Below are 17,607 nucleotides of genomic sequence, written 5' to 3'. Positions count from 1 at the left end.
GGATTCACTGCGCTTTTAGACGTGCTTGCCATAGCGTATCAAGGCACATTCTTTCCTGTTGATGATGACTCACGCCCCTGGGCACGGCACCGGCTGTAAGGGAGGCCCCGAGATACCGCAAAAGCTCACACTCTCGTGAGTTAACCATTACTGTTCCTGTAAAATTTGCCTAAAATCCCAATCCAAGACTACCCAAAGTCAATTGAATACTGTTTGGAGAATATGGACAATTTGTTTTGAAAGGTAACACTCCCATGTTTTGTCCCAAACTGGAATAATCACTGTACCTACTGCTAAATTGGAGTAATGTGAGTTGGAACACAGAGGTTTTTATTCTCTCCTGAAATTTTTTTTGCAATCAAATGCCTGCATGTGAGTGTTGCATGGGCATCTGAGCTGGAAAACAGGTGAGACAATACCTTGCAGCCTTACCATATACCTTCTCCAATCTGAATCTGTTACACATTTTTCTGGGGTTAGGTTTAGGCGTTTCCAAATGTGTATTATACTTTGGCCAATTTTTTAGACGTTGTGAAATGTTTTAATTTTCTTTCCGTGTCTCTATCACTATTGTGCTACTGCGCATGTAAAAATGGTGCGTAAAAATTAATCAAGTTATTTTCTGCTCTGATTTAAATACAACCCTGGAAAAATGGCATTAAATTATGTTTGGATTTTGATTAGCTAACCAATGTGTCCATCATCATTTGAACCGGTTTCTACTGGCTGAAGATGTTCTGAGCTACAGGAAGCGATATACCTTTTATCAAACAGGCCTGTATCGGAAAAAATGGGCTGTGGAACTTTAATAAAAATTGATTTTAGCCAAAACCAGTGTCAATATAAAGGTCAGAGGCTAACGTCCATATTAGGAAAAATTTTACAATTCTATTTATTTTAAAGGGGATTTTTTGAGTGGAACAAACAAATTACAAGAAGAAAAGGAGAACGAAGCAGACATGCTTTTAGGCCGCTTTTTTTTTTTAATCTGTCGGCATTATGATGTGTTTGGAATTAAATATTTTACATGATTGTATTTAATTTGACTCTAGCGGATGTAAGGAGGGAATGGTTACTTACTTTCATGGAATTTAATGGCTGAAAGACGAGGTCTTTGGTGAGTTAGGCCGGCCTTATCGTTTTTGGGTATCTTGTTTTAGATTGATGGTGATGTTTCTCTAAAGAGTACATTTTGAAATCATATCTTGAATCCCAAGAGTTTAAGCTTCCCATTGATATGTGGCATGAGTGATTTCAGTGACTGGTGACATTGTATGGACAAGGATTTGTTTATCAAAAGTCCGGCGGCAAGGGGTTAAATCATGACGTTGTTTGCATAGGCCAGGGTGCATTGAGTTTTCCCTTGTGTACAAACCATGAATATTCTGCGTCAGCCATTTTGGGCAGGATTCTATTGTGTCAGTCTCCCTATTCACTTGACATTATCATGCACACGTGAGGCGTGGCCAGGAAAGGCTCATGGCGCTGCAACAAATGCATGAACAAACACAGCCCGGTTGGGGCATGTGTGGCCATGAGAGGAATGTCTGTTATATCACAGTGAGACACTGATCTTTTTCACTAATCCCGTATTAACATGAGTTATGCAAAAGGAAGTTTTACCTACCAGTAATGACAATGTCATATTGAACCCACCTTTTTTAGGAATGCGTTGAAACTACTTTGAAGCATAAAGTTTGTTTCTACGTGGCTTTTGCATGCAACTGTGAAAACATACTTATTTAGGGATTTTGTTACAGCTATATGTAATTTGCACTTATTTTCATTGCTCTACTGTTATGATACACTATTTTTATACGCAATTAATCTTTTTATTCACCATAACCAGACTAAAATGCCCCCAATTCTTATAATTTTCGTTAGCGTACTTCATGTTGACGCAAAGAATCAACCGATATGGTTTTTAGGGCCAATATGGAGACCAATTATTAGCATTAAGAGCAGGCCGATAACCCACATTTGAAGATGAAATTCATTTGCAGTAAAAGCTTAAAACTTGGCATAAGAGGTTTTTAATATTGCAAAAAGAAACAAAGAATATTTGTTATAAATTGCTCTCTAAGACCTTTTCCAGTTAATGTTAGAATTTCAACACAAGTAACATGAATAATATTTCAATTAAACCAAAAACTAACAGTTCAGGGAATAAAATTAGCCTTAGTAACAAGATAAAGACCTAAATAGTTTACTGATTTTTATTTTTTACAAATTTTAAACAAATTCAATTGGCCTGTTGAATAAAAAAAATGCCGATATTGGTGGACCTCTCGTTGACACCACTATTTCTGTATGTTACTGCTTGAGACAGAGACGCTATTGCACATGAGCAACTCTTAGCAGTGATCAAAATCCTGAAAAATACCTTGCGCTGTTCGGAAAAACGTGTCCGGCGACAATAGTTATCTATTGTCGAATATTCCTATTATTGTTTTTTGGGCGTCACTGTTGACTAATTGTTGCAGCCCTGATGTATTATATATTTTTGGGGGTTCCACATGCACATAACGCTACCCTAAAAAGAGCACGGCCTTCTGCACTCCGTGCTTACATGGATTTTTCTCCTGACCTTTCTCAGCAGCAGCAACTGCCTTCGCGTGACATTCAAAGGCCCACCGTAATTCCCAACGCTGGATTCAAAGTGACCACGGAAAAATGACGTCCCCTTCGCCGACCCACAGTGACAGTAGTGGCTCCTCCAAGCAGGACAGTAACCAGGTAATGTTTTTTTCTTCCAAAAAACGTATTTTCCACGCTTTAAGGCGCAAACCCCAAAAGACATTTCATACATAAGGCGCACCCAACCATTGACCCTTCGCACACAGGTAACCTAACCACGTGACGGCACCATGATGGGCGGGGGTAAACCGTAGCAAACATAGGGTGAGGCCAGTAGACAACAACAAAAACAGCTATACTATTCAACATCATTGGCAATAACTAGTAAAACTAATATTGTGCAGCTGTTGGATGAGGTGGCTTACCTTGACGGAAAGCACAAAAAACAGCTCGTTAACAGAGTAAGAAATAGCAACAGTTAGACACTAATGTTAGCTAGTTAGCGCTATCTAACTTATATTGAGTGTCTTTGATGTGACATTAAGATAAAATTGATCTGAAATGCATCAAACGTACCTTGTAAAAATGCTAGCTGAAAATCCTGGAATAATTGGAGGGTCCGTTCGATTTGCAGATAAACATCCGTCCATATCAAAACGGATACAATCAAATTCCAAATCGGGCTTGTTTCCTTGCCGGTTAGTTCAGCCTACCGCACAGCTGTAATGTCCCTTCGTAAAAAGTCATGATTTTATTCTTTTGTGGTTCTTATTGTTTGAACTCAAATGCTGTCGGTTAGGGTGCTTCTTGCCTACCGTCATGGCTCTCATTCTGCCAGAGAAGGCAATGTAACAACGTTAAGTGCAAAGGGTCAACAAGGAGCATGAAATAGAGACTACCAATAATGGCTACCCTGTTTATTAATGTATAAAGGTTGGGCTCTTCATACACACACACACATATATATATATATATATATATATATATATATATATATATATATATATATATATATATACACAATATTTTTGTGCAATGTATTTGTGCAATGATTGATCATTCGATTAGTGTAGCTGATTAATTCAAATCGCAAAATATTTTCTGCAACAGGAATACTACAATTGTCGCAGTGGTGATGACTCCTATACTTTATTTCTAGACCACCAGTGGTACAGATGACATACATAAAGTCATTCAGAGCATTATCACACATTCTTTACTCATGGTGCCAGAAACACTGATTTGCATAGTGCATTCTGATAGGTTAAACAGTCTCTCCACTTCTTCACCTGTGCGTCAATAGTGTTGCGGTTTGATACGTATACGAACCTAAAATATATTTTATAGTTTTTGTTGAAATATTTAGCTTTTGCTGTTTCTGTCTTTCGCAACGTTACCGTGAGTTGAAATAGTGTGAAAGTAAGATGAGATCTAATACCTTTATGTAGGTCATCTGTACCACTGATAGAGGTATAATCGAGTCCGACAATTATGAGATCCTGGATATGTTGGCATTTGATGCCAGGTCCTTAGCTTGGCTGTTGGCCTTTTGGCAAGGCTTAGATACTAGGTCCTTAGCTTGGCCTTTTGATTTTTGCATTCCGGAGATGGAATAAGAGCTTGCTCTGTCCACTCCACGCATCGGCCCGGTATTGCAGTACCTCCGGGAACGGTGCATTCGCAATGATCGCAACAAGGCTTTAGGGCTAGGACCTTAGCTTAGCCTTTTGGCTGAGAGTAAGTGTCCCGGCTCCTAGGCTTTGTAGCGTATAATGAACTGACCGATAACGGATAATGGATAATGAATAACGAAGATAGATCAATAACCCTTAAAAACCCCAAAACCCCCACCCTGCGGGTAATGAAATTGTGAATGTGTTTAATTGCTGTTAAAAGTTTCAATAAAAAATATTCAAACCCCCACCCTGCGGGTTATAACCCAGCCAGAGCCCGACCAGTTAACTCTATTTGAGGGACAGAGCCCTCAAAAACCTGAATTTTCATATTTTGTTTGGGAGGACCAGGCTTTCTTGTTGACTTATTTAAAAAAAAAAAAAAAAAAAAAAAGAATCCACCCATCATTGTTCTTTGTTTCATTGTTTGTTTGGCGCGCAGTGGAGTCTGTCCGCCTCTCTGCAAAATGAAAAAACGAGGACAGGTGGATTTTATCGTTGCCGGCGACTTTAATCGGGCATGTTTATGGACTGTACTTCCCAAATCCATTCAATACGTGGACTGAGCAATTAGGGAAAAAACACTGGACCGTGTGTACAGTAAGATCAAACATCTAGTTGGATCCGCCCATCTCTGTCTGTCCCTCACCCCTTCATAACCCCCCCCCTCCGGAGGAAAACAAAGCCTATACAACAAGGACAGTACAAACATCTTCTTTGTTCCTTTATCTCTTTGTTCTCCTTACATCCTCACTGTAAAATGTGGGACTGGAGTGCCACGTCCAAATTCGTTGTCACAATATATCCCATGTTGTAACAATGACAATAAAGGTATATTCTATTCTATTCTATTCTAATTATAAAAAAAAAAAGTTGGCGAGAAATAAGCCCGGCCCGAACCCGAATGTAATGATTGACTTCTTAGGGTCATTTCAGGTCATGCTTGCGCTTAAGATCTTACCTCTCACCACTAGTGGTAAAGGGTTGGCACCCTCACCACAACAACCTGATTTCGAATCCCTTTACATACTATGTATTGCGATTCGAGTCAGCAATGATTATTTATTGAATGATGGTGTATAAGGTGCCTTGGATTTCAAGGCGCAATTTCAAATCCTGGGCCAGTTTGGGGTTTTTAGGTGTGCCTTATAGTCCAGAAAATTCGGTACATGTTCTTGTCTGACATATATTGCTTCTTTTTTTTTGTCTGCCTCCTACAGGATAGTTGGGAAATTGTTGAGGGGCTAAGAGGGGTTCCAGCTGCCATGCAGCCGCCTGAGCCACAACAAGGTTTTCTTTTAAAGAGAAGGAAATGGCCAATGAAAGGATGGCACAAGGTGAAAGCATCATCAAACCGCCTTCGTTCATTGAAATATTCTGTTTTTGCACAATACTTCGTCGCACCGAAAATTGATTGTTGTTAATGTCAATTAGTGTGGTCAAAATGACTGATTGGGAAAATCCCCTCCTGTCGCTGATATACCCTCTTCCTCCTCCACTCCTATTTTTGTGCTCGCTTATGAATACCGGATGTTCCAATTTTTTCTCGTTGTGCTTTATAATTTAGCTGGAATTTGAGATTTTACTATTTCAAGTTTTAACATATTTATATCTTCTTTTTTTCTATAGAACAACAAAATAACCCTTGAAATGAGCAAAAATATCTGTCAGTGCAACCATTTTTTTTTACCACTTTACAACTATTATTGTTTTTTCGGAAGGGTATGATTGTACTTGAACCACTCATTCCATCTGTTTCCTGATAAATAGGCTGTTTTATATAAAACAGGTTTGACCAAAGCTAATCATGATGACAGCTAAGGCCAATCCCATTACTTACCCTTTCCCTTAGATACTTCGGCTTATTTATCTTCCTCCTTCCCCCAAAACTCCTTTATACATTATTTAATATTTGGTAAAGAAAGAAAATAATTACAATCCAAAACATTATGTTAACGAATCTTTTTTTAAACTTTTTTTTACAGTGCAATCTTGAGCAGTTTAATCAAACAAAATAAGTTATTTAATATACGTTGCTACTCATGAGCAGATACGTGTATTGACCCCTGTGGCATGTAGGTTCATATTATGTACATGTTCACGTTTTTCTCTGGTTTCAATCAAAGAGTGCATTTGAAAGTAAACACTAGGGAGCTCAAATTTCCCCAGGGTTGTGAAAACATGTAGATGTTCATAATGGCATTGTGCTGTGATTCATATGTTATTGCATTTTGGGGCCAACCACATACTTTACTTAAAACATTCTATGTACCGTACATTATTTGGACATTTAAATATCATCAGAATCTTTAAAATACTTAAAACCTGATGTATTACAATGCCTCTTCTGGTATTTTGGCATTTTCTTTTCAGTGCAGTGGAGTCAATTGTATGCAAAGTAAAAATGTTTTTTTGCATTTTCATACCACTACATTATCTGGTGGCGCCAAATTTTAAATAATAATTTTCCTTGCAAACCACTGATTGCAGGATTGTTGCTTGACGGTGATTGCCGGTATTGCATACATATGTATGGATAGGGCTGTTGCCACTGAACATTTTGAGTGGTTGGAGGTCCAAAAATATTTAGAAATGAATGAGTCATCACACTTTAAACTCAAGTCAAAATAATGTACACTAAACATACATTGTGTCACCAAAAAAACAAACGCATTCCACGAGGTTTAAAAAGAAAAGTTTCCAGCTACTGTTAAGGGTGAATGTTAGTTCTGCAGCTGCTTACTGGAAGAGAGCAAAGCTATTGAACCATGGCATGTTTCTTTGCAAGGATAAAATTGGGTAATTTCATGCGGGACACGAGAAAAATGTCTCACTGCGCACTGGTTGATAGACCCATGTCAATACAATTCCTTTCATTTAGGTGTGATTATTAACATTTGTCATTTCACCGTTTAGAGGTTTTTTCTGTTGGACAAGGGCATCCTTAAGTATGCAAAGCACGGCACAGATGTAAGTAACTTCTTGATGGCGCCATAATGCCGTTTGTCGTAGTTTTTTAACACTAATGTAAAGTTTTCATCAACAGCTGAGAAAGGGGAAACTTCACGGATGCATCGATGTCGGGCTTTCCGTCATGGCAATCAAGAAATCTACAATGTGTATCGACCTAGATACGGAAGACAACATCTACCACCTGAAGGTGACTATTGCACCAATCCCTCGGTTATCGCGGTTAATGGGGACCAGAACCCCCCGCAAAAAGTGAAAATCCGCAAAGTAGCATGGCACGATCATAAAAACCCAGAAGGGTCAAACTTGCCTCCAGATGACACCTTACCGACTGAGAGTATACCACTTTAACCAAATAACAGCTTTAAATCTGCAAATAAAAACACAGAACACAGGATTGCCGTTAAATGAATGCCCTTTATTGTCACGATACAAAAATACAATGAGGGCTTCTTCTTTCAGTATAGGAAACGATTTAGAGAGCGGCTGGCTAGGTGCACGCTAGCATTGGGTATCTTTGAATTGATCACCATCTCTGCGAGTTGTAGTTCTAGGTCATCCGTTTAATGGGTAATGGGTCAGGCGTTTGTGAGATACAGCCTCTGCAGGGGTAGCTTGTGAGTGTAATCACGCAGCATAGCTGTAGCAGTAGGCCAGACCTGCAGCCTCACTATTGCTTCTGCACCGACGCTACTTCAGTCCCTTCGCAAGCCCGACAACAATCCACAGAGCACCTGCTGGTGATCACCATTCTTTGTGCTCTTTTGACTTCCGTCAGAGTTCGATTGATTCGAAATATCTTTTCAATGTAACGATCCGCTAAAAGCTAGCTGTCGCTTGGTTATTTGTTTTGAGTGGCTGACACCTTAATTAGTGTGCCTGCCCCGCTGATTGTCTGACAGCTCACATTAGGCTATCAGGGTCGTGCACACAATCACACCCACCCAACACACAAAGCTCTCCCTAACCTGCCTTGGTGATAGCATTTTCTGTGTGTTGTCTACTCAGAAACACAATGCACATTATGTCTAGCAATGACAATTCAATTCAAAATCCGCAAAGCAGTGAACCAGCGATAACCGAGGCGCAAAGGATTATCATACGTACATTGCAAGGGGATTGATATCACTTCATTTTTCACGACTTGTTTGTGACTCAATTTGCGGCACCCAGTTGAAGTCGCCGGAGCTGTTCGAGGAGTGGGTGTCAAAGCTGCGTCATCACCGCCTCTTTCGCCAGAATGAGATTTCCTCCTATCCTCACCCGCACCACTACCACCCTCACACCTTTTCTTCACCTTCCCTGAATGACTCTGTGAGGAAGGTAAGTTGCATCAGAGCAACTTGATTTGTGAAAAAAAGTGGAACAAGGTTTCATTTATTGTGTTTTGTGTCCTTCTCGCATAGAGGGCTTCTCTCCCCAAGCAGATGTCAATACATCAGGCCAAGGTCAGTTCTTGGCTGCACTCTTCGGAGAATATGAACAAGTGTGCCAAAGGTTTGTTTTTCTCCACATTTGCGGATATTATTTTTAAAAATTATTTTTACTGTTATTATTCTCAGGCTATGGGTGCTGAAATCCTTAAACACTTGCATTTTAGTGTTCTCAAAAATTGGATTGTGCTTAAATTTTGGGTGAAGCGGTTGTAAATGTTCTTCAACAAGTCTGCTTAAACATGACGCCGACACTGCTCTCTGGTGGCTTTGCTTTGCTATTATATTTCTTCTCCCTTTTGTTATTAACGGCAGCTTGCATTCGTTTGTATCGCATTGTCGTATGAAGCATCATCGCCCCATAAGGGTCGAGCACAAGAGGACAGGTGCATGGTACACCTAAACAGGGCACGATGAAATGTGTATTAGTGCAAGGATTACATATCAATTAAAGACTGTTATTATAGGCCATGCAAAAAATTAAGGTAGTGTTTCCCAGTGGTGAATTGTAATGGAAATAACTTCCTGCAACGGAAAATGTAAGCTCCATATTAATGTTATTTTACCCAACACTTGTATGGTGAGATATTGGTCTCAAAATTATTGTTGGGATTTACCCGAGATCTAAAAATCATATTTTTACAAATTCACACTCAATATTAAAAATCATACATATGAATTGCGAATATATTTGTGGCTCTGCAAAATACATGATTGACACCACTTTTTTTTCTTTTAAAAGTACTGGAAAAATTGGAAAATCGGCTTTGAAAGTGGCTAAAAATTGCTTATATTGGGCCATGAAATAGATGTATCAACCCTGTATTTAACTTATATAAAAATAAGTCAACATATGGTTTAATCTAACTAGATAATGAATATTTGTTTGCCTAGACTTGGAAGAGGTTGAATCCTACCTACTGGAGCTCAACCTGCTGCTGAGGAGTATGGAAGTAATGCATCGCACCTTCTCCACATCGTCTATCAGCGCCCTCCAAGTAAGTGTGGCATGTAGTCTGATTTCTGATTTAGCATCCGCTTGCTTTGATTATCGAATTTTCCGGACTATAAATCACAGTTTTTTTTTTCTATAATTCGGCTACTCAGGTGCGACTTATATATGTTTTTCTCTTTTAGTTATGCAATTTTTGGGCTTGTGCGACTCACAATCCGGAGTGATTAATGGTTCTGAAAATATGGTACCATTGCACAAAACTGTAAAAATATATACCGTATTTTCTAGACTATAAGTCTGTTTTTTCATAGTGTGACTTATACTCTGGTGCAACTTATGTTTTTTCCTTCTTAATTATGTATTTTTTCTGGCTGGTGCACTTATTATCCGGAGCAGTTTATAGTTCGGAAAATATGCTCTTATTGCACAAAAGTTAAAAATTATACTGTATCTTCCGGACTATAAGTTGCAGTTTTTTTTCATAGTTTGGCCAGGGGTGCGATTTATACTCTGGTGCGACATATATACCGGTATGTTTTTTTGAACTGCTTAAGGGAGGGATTTATAATCCAACACTATATTAAGTTTGGTAATTACGGTATTTTTGCACAAAAATTGTGAAAATATATGTTGTATTTTCCAGACTATAAATTGCAGGTGCGACTTATACTCTATTGCGACTTACGTTTTTCCCCTCTTGATTATGCATTTTTTTGGCTGGTGGGAATTTCTAATCCGAAACAATTTATATTCCAGAAAATACGGTACATTCGTTAGATCATTTCCCAACTCTACAATTACCTTTTTCTTACTGCAGACTTCTACAGCTGATCTTGCCAAGAAGGAAAAAAGGACAAAGAAATGGCGGATGAAAAATGCCAAAAATAGTAAAGTAACAACACAGGTATGTTGCATTTTCTGTCTAAACAATTGTTTAACAGATAATTAATCAGTATATGTACATTTTGCTTCTTCTTCCTTTTAAGATGCCCCAAAACAATGCATCCAATCTCACTCTCCCAAATTTGGAGGCAAACAATCAAGAAACATATCCAGAATCTCCGGACTCTCCAGTTGAAGTTTGTCGTATGCAAGAGAACTTCACCAGGCTAGCTAATAACAGTGAGTCCTTTCATATTCATTTTTTAAAAATTAAAAAGAACTTTTTATAGTGCCGTGGAAAAGTAAGTGCACCCTTCCCGAATTCTGTGTTTTTAAATTTTATTTTAGTTATTTTTTTATTTTATTTTATTTTATTTATTTTTTTGCATATTCATCACTCACAAAGGTTTCATCAAACCAATTGTACAATCACAGACAGACAACCCAAGGAACTGCAAAATTCTCTTTTTAAACGCTGATTCTTCATTAAAGTACAAACAAATCTAAACCTATGTGAAAATGTAATCCTCAGTAGCATTAGACTAACATGAAAGGAGGCTTTTTAGTTCTCCTAAGTATTCCAGTCGGCCTTGGTGAGGGGCATTCTGGAGTGCAGGGCACCGAAGCCATAGGTGCTCAGCCGATTCTTCTTTTTTACCACAAAACCGGTACTGATCATCTTCGCACTGTGAATTGTTGCCATCCTTGGAGGTAGGGATGGTTGTTGGATCAAAATCATTGAGATCTTTCCTTGATAATTAGGACTCTTCCTCTGGGTTGGGGCGGAAAGAAGTAAGGGAGGACGTTGGGTTGATGCTGGGGGTTTTCAGCTCCTGCAAATGATTGTTAGATGAGTCTGAGGTTCTAGCAAGGCCGTAGAACGGGGAAGAGAGGAGCCGAGTTTGGCCTACCTATCTGCTAGCTCATTGCCTGGGAGGACCCATATATATAGGACGCTTTTTGGTGTGGGGAAAGGTCGCAAATTCTGAGTGTATTTCGACGAAGTAGGGTCTAGGTTTTTGGGATTGAAGGAGGGACTCGCAGTCTAATGATGGAAGCTGAGGACCAGTCGTCATTCTGTTTAAGCCAGTTGATGGCTGCATTTAGTGTAGTCTTTTCAAGTTGATAGGAGCTGCTAATGGTCTCTTTGGTTGCGTGCCAGGACTGAATCAGAGAGTCTATGCTGTGGTGTGATCTTAAACAGGCAGTTGATGTTATAAAACATTTTAAAATAGAAGATTTGAAACAATTTTGCAAAGATGAGTGGGCAAAAATTCTTCCACAGCGTTGTAAAAGACTCGTTACCAATTATCTTTAACGTTTTATTTCTGTTATTGCTGCCAAAGGCGGCCCAACTCGCTCTTTTGTTCAAGGGCCAATTACTTTTTCGTATAGAGTCAGATGGCTTTTGATGTTTTTGTGTTTGAATAAATAAAATAAACATTTGAAAAGTGCATTTTGTATTTCCTTGGGTTGTCTCTGTGTGGTATTAAAATTAGTTGGATAATCTGAAACCTTTTTGAGTGATTAAATATGTAAAAGGGGGAGGGGTGAATTTATTTCATGGCACTGTTAATGTTTCTCTCTTTGTGACATTTCTTTTCCAGTCCACAGCACTTTAAAATCAGCGTATAGTTCCTTGTCAGCAGAAAGGGAGAGGATAAGGCAAACGATTGAAATTCCGGCCCCGCAGCCGATGCAAGTCACAGCTTTAAAGAGCGCCTATGGCTCAGTGAGTGACACGCTCCCCTATGTGATTACGCCATAAACGCCACCTGTAATAATTCTGTCCGTCGACTTTTATCGTCCAAACCAGGAATGTGGTGAAGAAGGCCATTCTTTGGTCCACCAGAGCTCAAATGAAAGCAGAGCATCAATCCCCGAGTCGATATCGGAGTTCTACGATGCGCAGGAGTACCTCCTCTCCTCGTCCTCTTCTGAAAATGAGGTGACACTTCATCGCATTTACGAGCTTCGCAATACGTCGCTCTTATCCCTTTTATTATACAATCACGTCGGTTTAGAAGATTAAACCCTTTAAAAAAAAGATATTTATTCCCCCTTTTCTCAATAATGTATCATTTCCGGGTTAAAAAAAAAGCAAAAGCGGCAACCCAGGGTAGACTTTCAACAAAACATGTTATAGTTCATCAGGGTTTGTACGGTTGCTTGAAATCCTTGAATTTTAATGCTGTGTATTCAAGGATTGAAAAGTACTTGGATTTTGGGTGAAGCGCTTGTACATGCTTGAAATTATTGCCATGTTTCTCAAGTTTGCTTGAAAATTGTGCCAACCCCGCTCTCTTCTATCTTCGGTTAGCCATTGCTTTCTTTTTTCCCTTGTGATTAACAGATGCTGGTATTAGTTTGTATAACATTGTCCTATGAAGCATTGTCGCACCCAAGAGAAGGTCAATGCTAAACTTTATCGGGGCACTATGAAATGTGTATAGTGCAATGATTACTGATCAATTTATTATGGGGCATGCCCAAATATTAAGGTAGTGTTTCCCAGTGGGTAATTGTAAGGGAAATAACTTCCTGTTACTGGAAATGTTACATCTATATAAGGAGAAATTTGTCTCGCATACAAATATATTCGCAATTTACTAAAGATTTAATATCAAACCACATGCATGCGCAAGATTATAAATTGCACATTCAAATCAAAGCTACATTTTTGGCTCTGCAAAATAGAAGGGTCCCACCAGATTTCTTCTTTTAAGGGTACTGAATAAATTGGAAAATTGTCTTTGAAAGTCCTTAAAAAGTGCCTGAACTTGACCATGTTAAATGTGTGCGTGCCCTATCAAGTCTAAGCTGGGGCATTGCTTCTATTTTTCATGTTTTCCTGTGGATTTTTTCTAAATGTCGTTGACAATACGTTTTTGGTTCTGTGAAATCAGTATTTTTATTCATAGTTTTCTGACCGAATATCCTCCGTCTATGTATTTTGTTTCCTTTCTGGTGACCTATCATTGCTTGTTGCCAGCTGTCGGACGATGACTCGTACACCAGTGACTTGAGCGACAGCTTTTCCGTGGATACTTTTACCAATGATGGGAGCAGTGAGAGACACAATTCAGGTATGTAAAACACTCAATGCTGTACAGTATACAGCATTGGTCAGCAACCTCTAGGCCACACAGAATAAAAATTGCCATTTTTTTCTACTTACCGTATTTATTTGTGAATACACACCTTTTTCACTCATTAAACACTATTTAGAGAAACCTCTATCACATTTTTGTTGATTTCAAGAAGGCATGCCGCTTTATGGGACACCATGTGGAAGTACAACATGGGTCTGAAACTAGTTCAGACAACTTTTTGCCAATGCCAACAGTGAGGTACTTATCAATGGTACCATTGGAGCGTGGTTCAAACCACAGTTGGTGTGAGACAAGGCTGAATTCTCTCTTCAACTTTATTCAACATCATGTCCAAAGCTCTGGAGCAACATGAAGGTACAGTCAGTATGTGGGGACACTTCATCACTAACCTCCGTTTTGTTAATGATATTGCTGGATTGGCAGGAGAAGAACAGGGATTTAGAGATCTGGACAAAGCGTTAATCTAGTATGGGATGGGAAAAAAAAAACTGACTGACATTCTCCAAGGTATTCTCACAAACATCACAATCAACCACGTGGAGCTTGAACCTGTCCCCAAATGTAAATAACTTGGGGCTGTAATATCAGAAGAGGGGTCAGAACAAAAAAAATAATGGTCAGGATAGCTCAAACCACACCCGCACCTTCAAGACTTATACCCATCTGCAGGAACAAGAACATACAAGTAAAATCAAAGATCGGACTCATGCAAGAGTTGGTTACTTCCATTATACTCTACGCTTCTGAGACATGGACTCTCAAAGCAAAACTGGAAAAGAAAATCGAGGCCATTGAGATGCCATGCTACAGGAAACTTCTAGGCATCAGCTACTAAGCCCATGTGACAAACCAAACCATCAAAGGGGTCATTGGACCATACCAAGAACTGTTGTCAACAGTGCGCATATGGAAATGGTATGGTCACAAGATCATCAGGACTGGCCAAGATAATTCTCCAGGGCGCAGTCCAAGGGGGGGCGGAAGAAGAACAAAGCCCACAACATTAAATAACTGCCTGGTGCCAACTTTGCTATGACCCCAAAAAAGGCCATGAACGATCAACAGTAGAAAAGCTGTCCAGAGTTGCGTCCTCATTGGTGCCCCGACGAGTCAGGGTGTTAAGGGATCTGTGAACTGTGAAATAGTGCTTGGGTGCATGTTTTGCCAAGGTTTTACGTTAGTGTAGCACACAGGGTTCCCATGGATCCTTGAAAATTCTTATAATGCATTGAATTACAGTAATTATTCTAAAAATAAGTTCTAAATTAACTCAAACCGTCTTAAATCCAATTATTAAAAGTCCTAAATATTTAAACGCAAAGATTAAGTAATATTTATCAATCAAAATCTGTTTGGTAATACTTTTAAGCATTAGTGAAATCCACTACATGTTCTCTGCAGTGAGTAGCGTGGAGTCCTTGGTCCGCCGCCGCACCACGCTTCCCTCACCCAGTCCGCCTTGCAGCGTCAGCCTGTGGAACATTTTGAGGAACAATATTGGAAAAGATCTGTCCAAGGTGGCCATGCCTGTCCAATTGAACGAGCCGCTCAACACTCTGCAGAGATTGTGCGAGGAGCTCGAGTATAGCGAGCTCCTGGACACGGCAAACAAGACCAGCAACCCTTACCAGCGCATGGTGAGATCAGAAATTGAAAAAAAAAAAAATTCTTGCACAATTTTTTTAATCTTCATGTTTTCCTATACAGGTATATGTTGCTACATTTGCGATAACGGCATACACTTCTTCTTACTATCGAGCAGGAAGCAAACCTTTTAATCCAGTCTTGGGAGAAACATACGAGTGTGACAGACCTGACAAGGGGTTCAGGTTTATAGGAGAACAGGTTTGTTTGACTCACTATACTTTTTATAAGACATGGGAATGGCATACTACTATTACACTTGTTTTGAGACTGTAATTAAATGTAAGTGTGTAAAAAAACACACACATATATATATATATATATATATATATATATATATATATATATATATATAATTATTTTTTTTCAAATTAAATGAAATGTATTTTTAAAGCAATTTTCGGGCAATATAAAGTGCTGTAAAAAAGATTCAGTGTACAATAAGACAATAAAATTCCCTCCTTTATTCCAGCCCGACAACCCAAAATACATCATGCACAGACACACACATTGGTTAAAATACAATACAATACAATAAAAGAAAATAAACTGTAATAGACATCAAATATGATTATGGCAAGGCACAGACTAACCATGTGAGGAAAGGGAGCTCCACACTGACAGGGATGGCAGCAGATAGCGTTAGGATTTTCAGCAATTTAACCACACCTTACCAGTGTGGGCCTCCAAATGAGGAAATACTGAAATATTTAAACAGAAATAAGAACAACTGCAGAACATACATAAAAGTGTGAAATAAAAAAAGTAAAGCGTGATACAGTAAAATGTTAGAATTTAAATAAATCAAAACTAAATAAAAATGAATAAAAAAATCAAAGCCAAATTAAAAAGTGGGTCTTGAGCCTCCTCTTAAAAATCTCAAGGATCCCTGCAGACCGTATGTCCTCCGGCAGACTGGTCCATAGATGAGGACCAAAGTGGCTTAATGCTGGTTCACCGTAGGTTTTGGTCCTCTCCCTGGGAACAGTCAACAAGCCGCCGCCAAAGGACCATAGGGACCACAAGGGCTGATTTAATAAAAGCAAATCGGACAGATGGCCAAGACCATTTAGACATTTAAAAACTAGTAAAAGCACCTTAATATTTATCCTTAAACGCACAGGGAGGCAATGCGATACATATATAACTTGTGAATTGTATTGGTTGTTGTAAAATTCCTTCTTCTAAATTATTATTATTATGTTATTGAACTTCTTTTATTGCACTATTGTTACAAAACACTATTCTAAATTGTATTATTATAATTTTGGCCAGTTTTTCTCAGCACTATGTTGTAATTATTATTATTATTTTGGCCTTTTCATACTGATAGTCATATCTCTTTTCTCTTCAAAGTCCCTATATGACATGTTTAGCCTGGAGTGCCATGTCTACAGGGAGTGCAGAATTATTAGGCAAGTTGTATTTTTGAGGATTAATTTTATTATTGAACAACAACCATGTTCTTAATGAACCCAAACATCTCATTAATATCAAAGCTGAATATTTTGGAAGTTGGAGTGGGGCTTTTTTAGTTTTAGCTATTTTAGGAGGATATCTGTGTGTGCAGGTGACTATTACTGTGCATAATTATTAGGCAACTTAACAAAAAACAAATGTATACCCATTTCAATTATTTATTTTCATCAGGGAAACCAATATAACAGCTCAACATTCACAAATATACATTTCTGACATTCAAAAACAAAACAAAAACAAATCAGTGACCAATATAGCCACCTTTCTTTGCAAGGACACTCAAAAGCCTGCCATCCATGGATTCTGTCAGTGCTTTGATCTGTTCACGATCAACCACAGCCTCCCAGACACTGTTCAGAGAGGTGTACTGTTTTCCCTCCTTGTAAATCTCACATTTGATGAGGGACCACAGGTTCTCTATGGGGTTCAGATCAGGTGAACAAGGAGGCCATGTCATTAGTTTTTCTTCTTTTAGACCCTTTCTTGCCAGCCACGCTGTGGAGTACTTGGATGCGTGTGATGGAGCGTTGTCCTGCATGAAAATCATGTTTTTCTTGAAGGATGCGGACTTCTTCCTGTACCACTGCTTGAAGAAGGTGTCTTCCAGAAACTGGCAGTAGGACTGGGAGTTGAGCTTGAGTCCATCCTCAACCCGAAAAGGCCCCACAAGCTCATCTTTGATGATACCAGCCCATACCAGTACCCCACCTCCACCTTGCTGGCGTCTGAGGCTGTCTGGAGCTCTCTGCCCTTTACCGATCCAGCCACGGGCCCATCCATCTGGCCCATCAAGACTCACTCTCATTTCATCAGTCCATAAAACCTTAGAAAAATCCGTCTTGAGATTTTTCTTGGCCCAGTCTTGACGTTTCAGCTTGTGT

The 17,607-nt window shown here is 39.1% G+C and overlaps 1 protein-coding gene and 1 pseudogene across 1 annotated transcript in view; both read left to right on the top strand.

Moving 5' to 3' along the window:
* The window catches only part of LOC148371405 (oxysterol-binding protein-related protein 3-like), a 40,506-nt gene that overhangs the window by 8,447 nt on the left and 14,452 nt on the right, over window positions 1-17,607 (top strand). The window contains exons 2-15 of the mRNA XM_088329468.1: window positions 2,597-2,736; window positions 5,471-5,587; window positions 7,167-7,220; window positions 7,297-7,410; window positions 8,394-8,543; window positions 8,627-8,717; window positions 9,548-9,651; window positions 10,426-10,512; window positions 10,595-10,730; window positions 12,098-12,222; window positions 12,307-12,438; window positions 13,483-13,576; window positions 15,005-15,240; window positions 15,311-15,448. Coding sequence (XP_088185594.1) covers window positions 2,674-2,736; window positions 5,471-5,587; window positions 7,167-7,220; window positions 7,297-7,410; window positions 8,394-8,543; window positions 8,627-8,717; window positions 9,548-9,651; window positions 10,426-10,512; window positions 10,595-10,730; window positions 12,098-12,222; window positions 12,307-12,438; window positions 13,483-13,576; window positions 15,005-15,240; window positions 15,311-15,448 — 1,641 coding nt within the window. The 5' untranslated portion in view covers window positions 2,597-2,673. The remainder of the gene's footprint in view (window positions 1-2,596; window positions 2,737-5,470; window positions 5,588-7,166; window positions 7,221-7,296; window positions 7,411-8,393; window positions 8,544-8,626; window positions 8,718-9,547; window positions 9,652-10,425; window positions 10,513-10,594; window positions 10,731-12,097; window positions 12,223-12,306; window positions 12,439-13,482; window positions 13,577-15,004; window positions 15,241-15,310; window positions 15,449-17,607) is intronic.
* Window positions 4,112-4,260, top strand: LOC148371406 (U2 spliceosomal RNA; annotated as a pseudogene).

Source organism: Urocampus carinirostris, chromosome 2 (assembly GCF_059441175.1).
Source record: "Urocampus carinirostris isolate Australia breed hairy pipefish chromosome 2, RoL_Ucar_1.0, whole genome shotgun sequence".
Classification (NCBI taxonomy): Eukaryota; Metazoa; Chordata; class Actinopteri; order Syngnathiformes; family Syngnathidae; genus Urocampus; species Urocampus carinirostris.
This window is presented reverse-complemented; position numbering and strand designations above follow the sequence as displayed.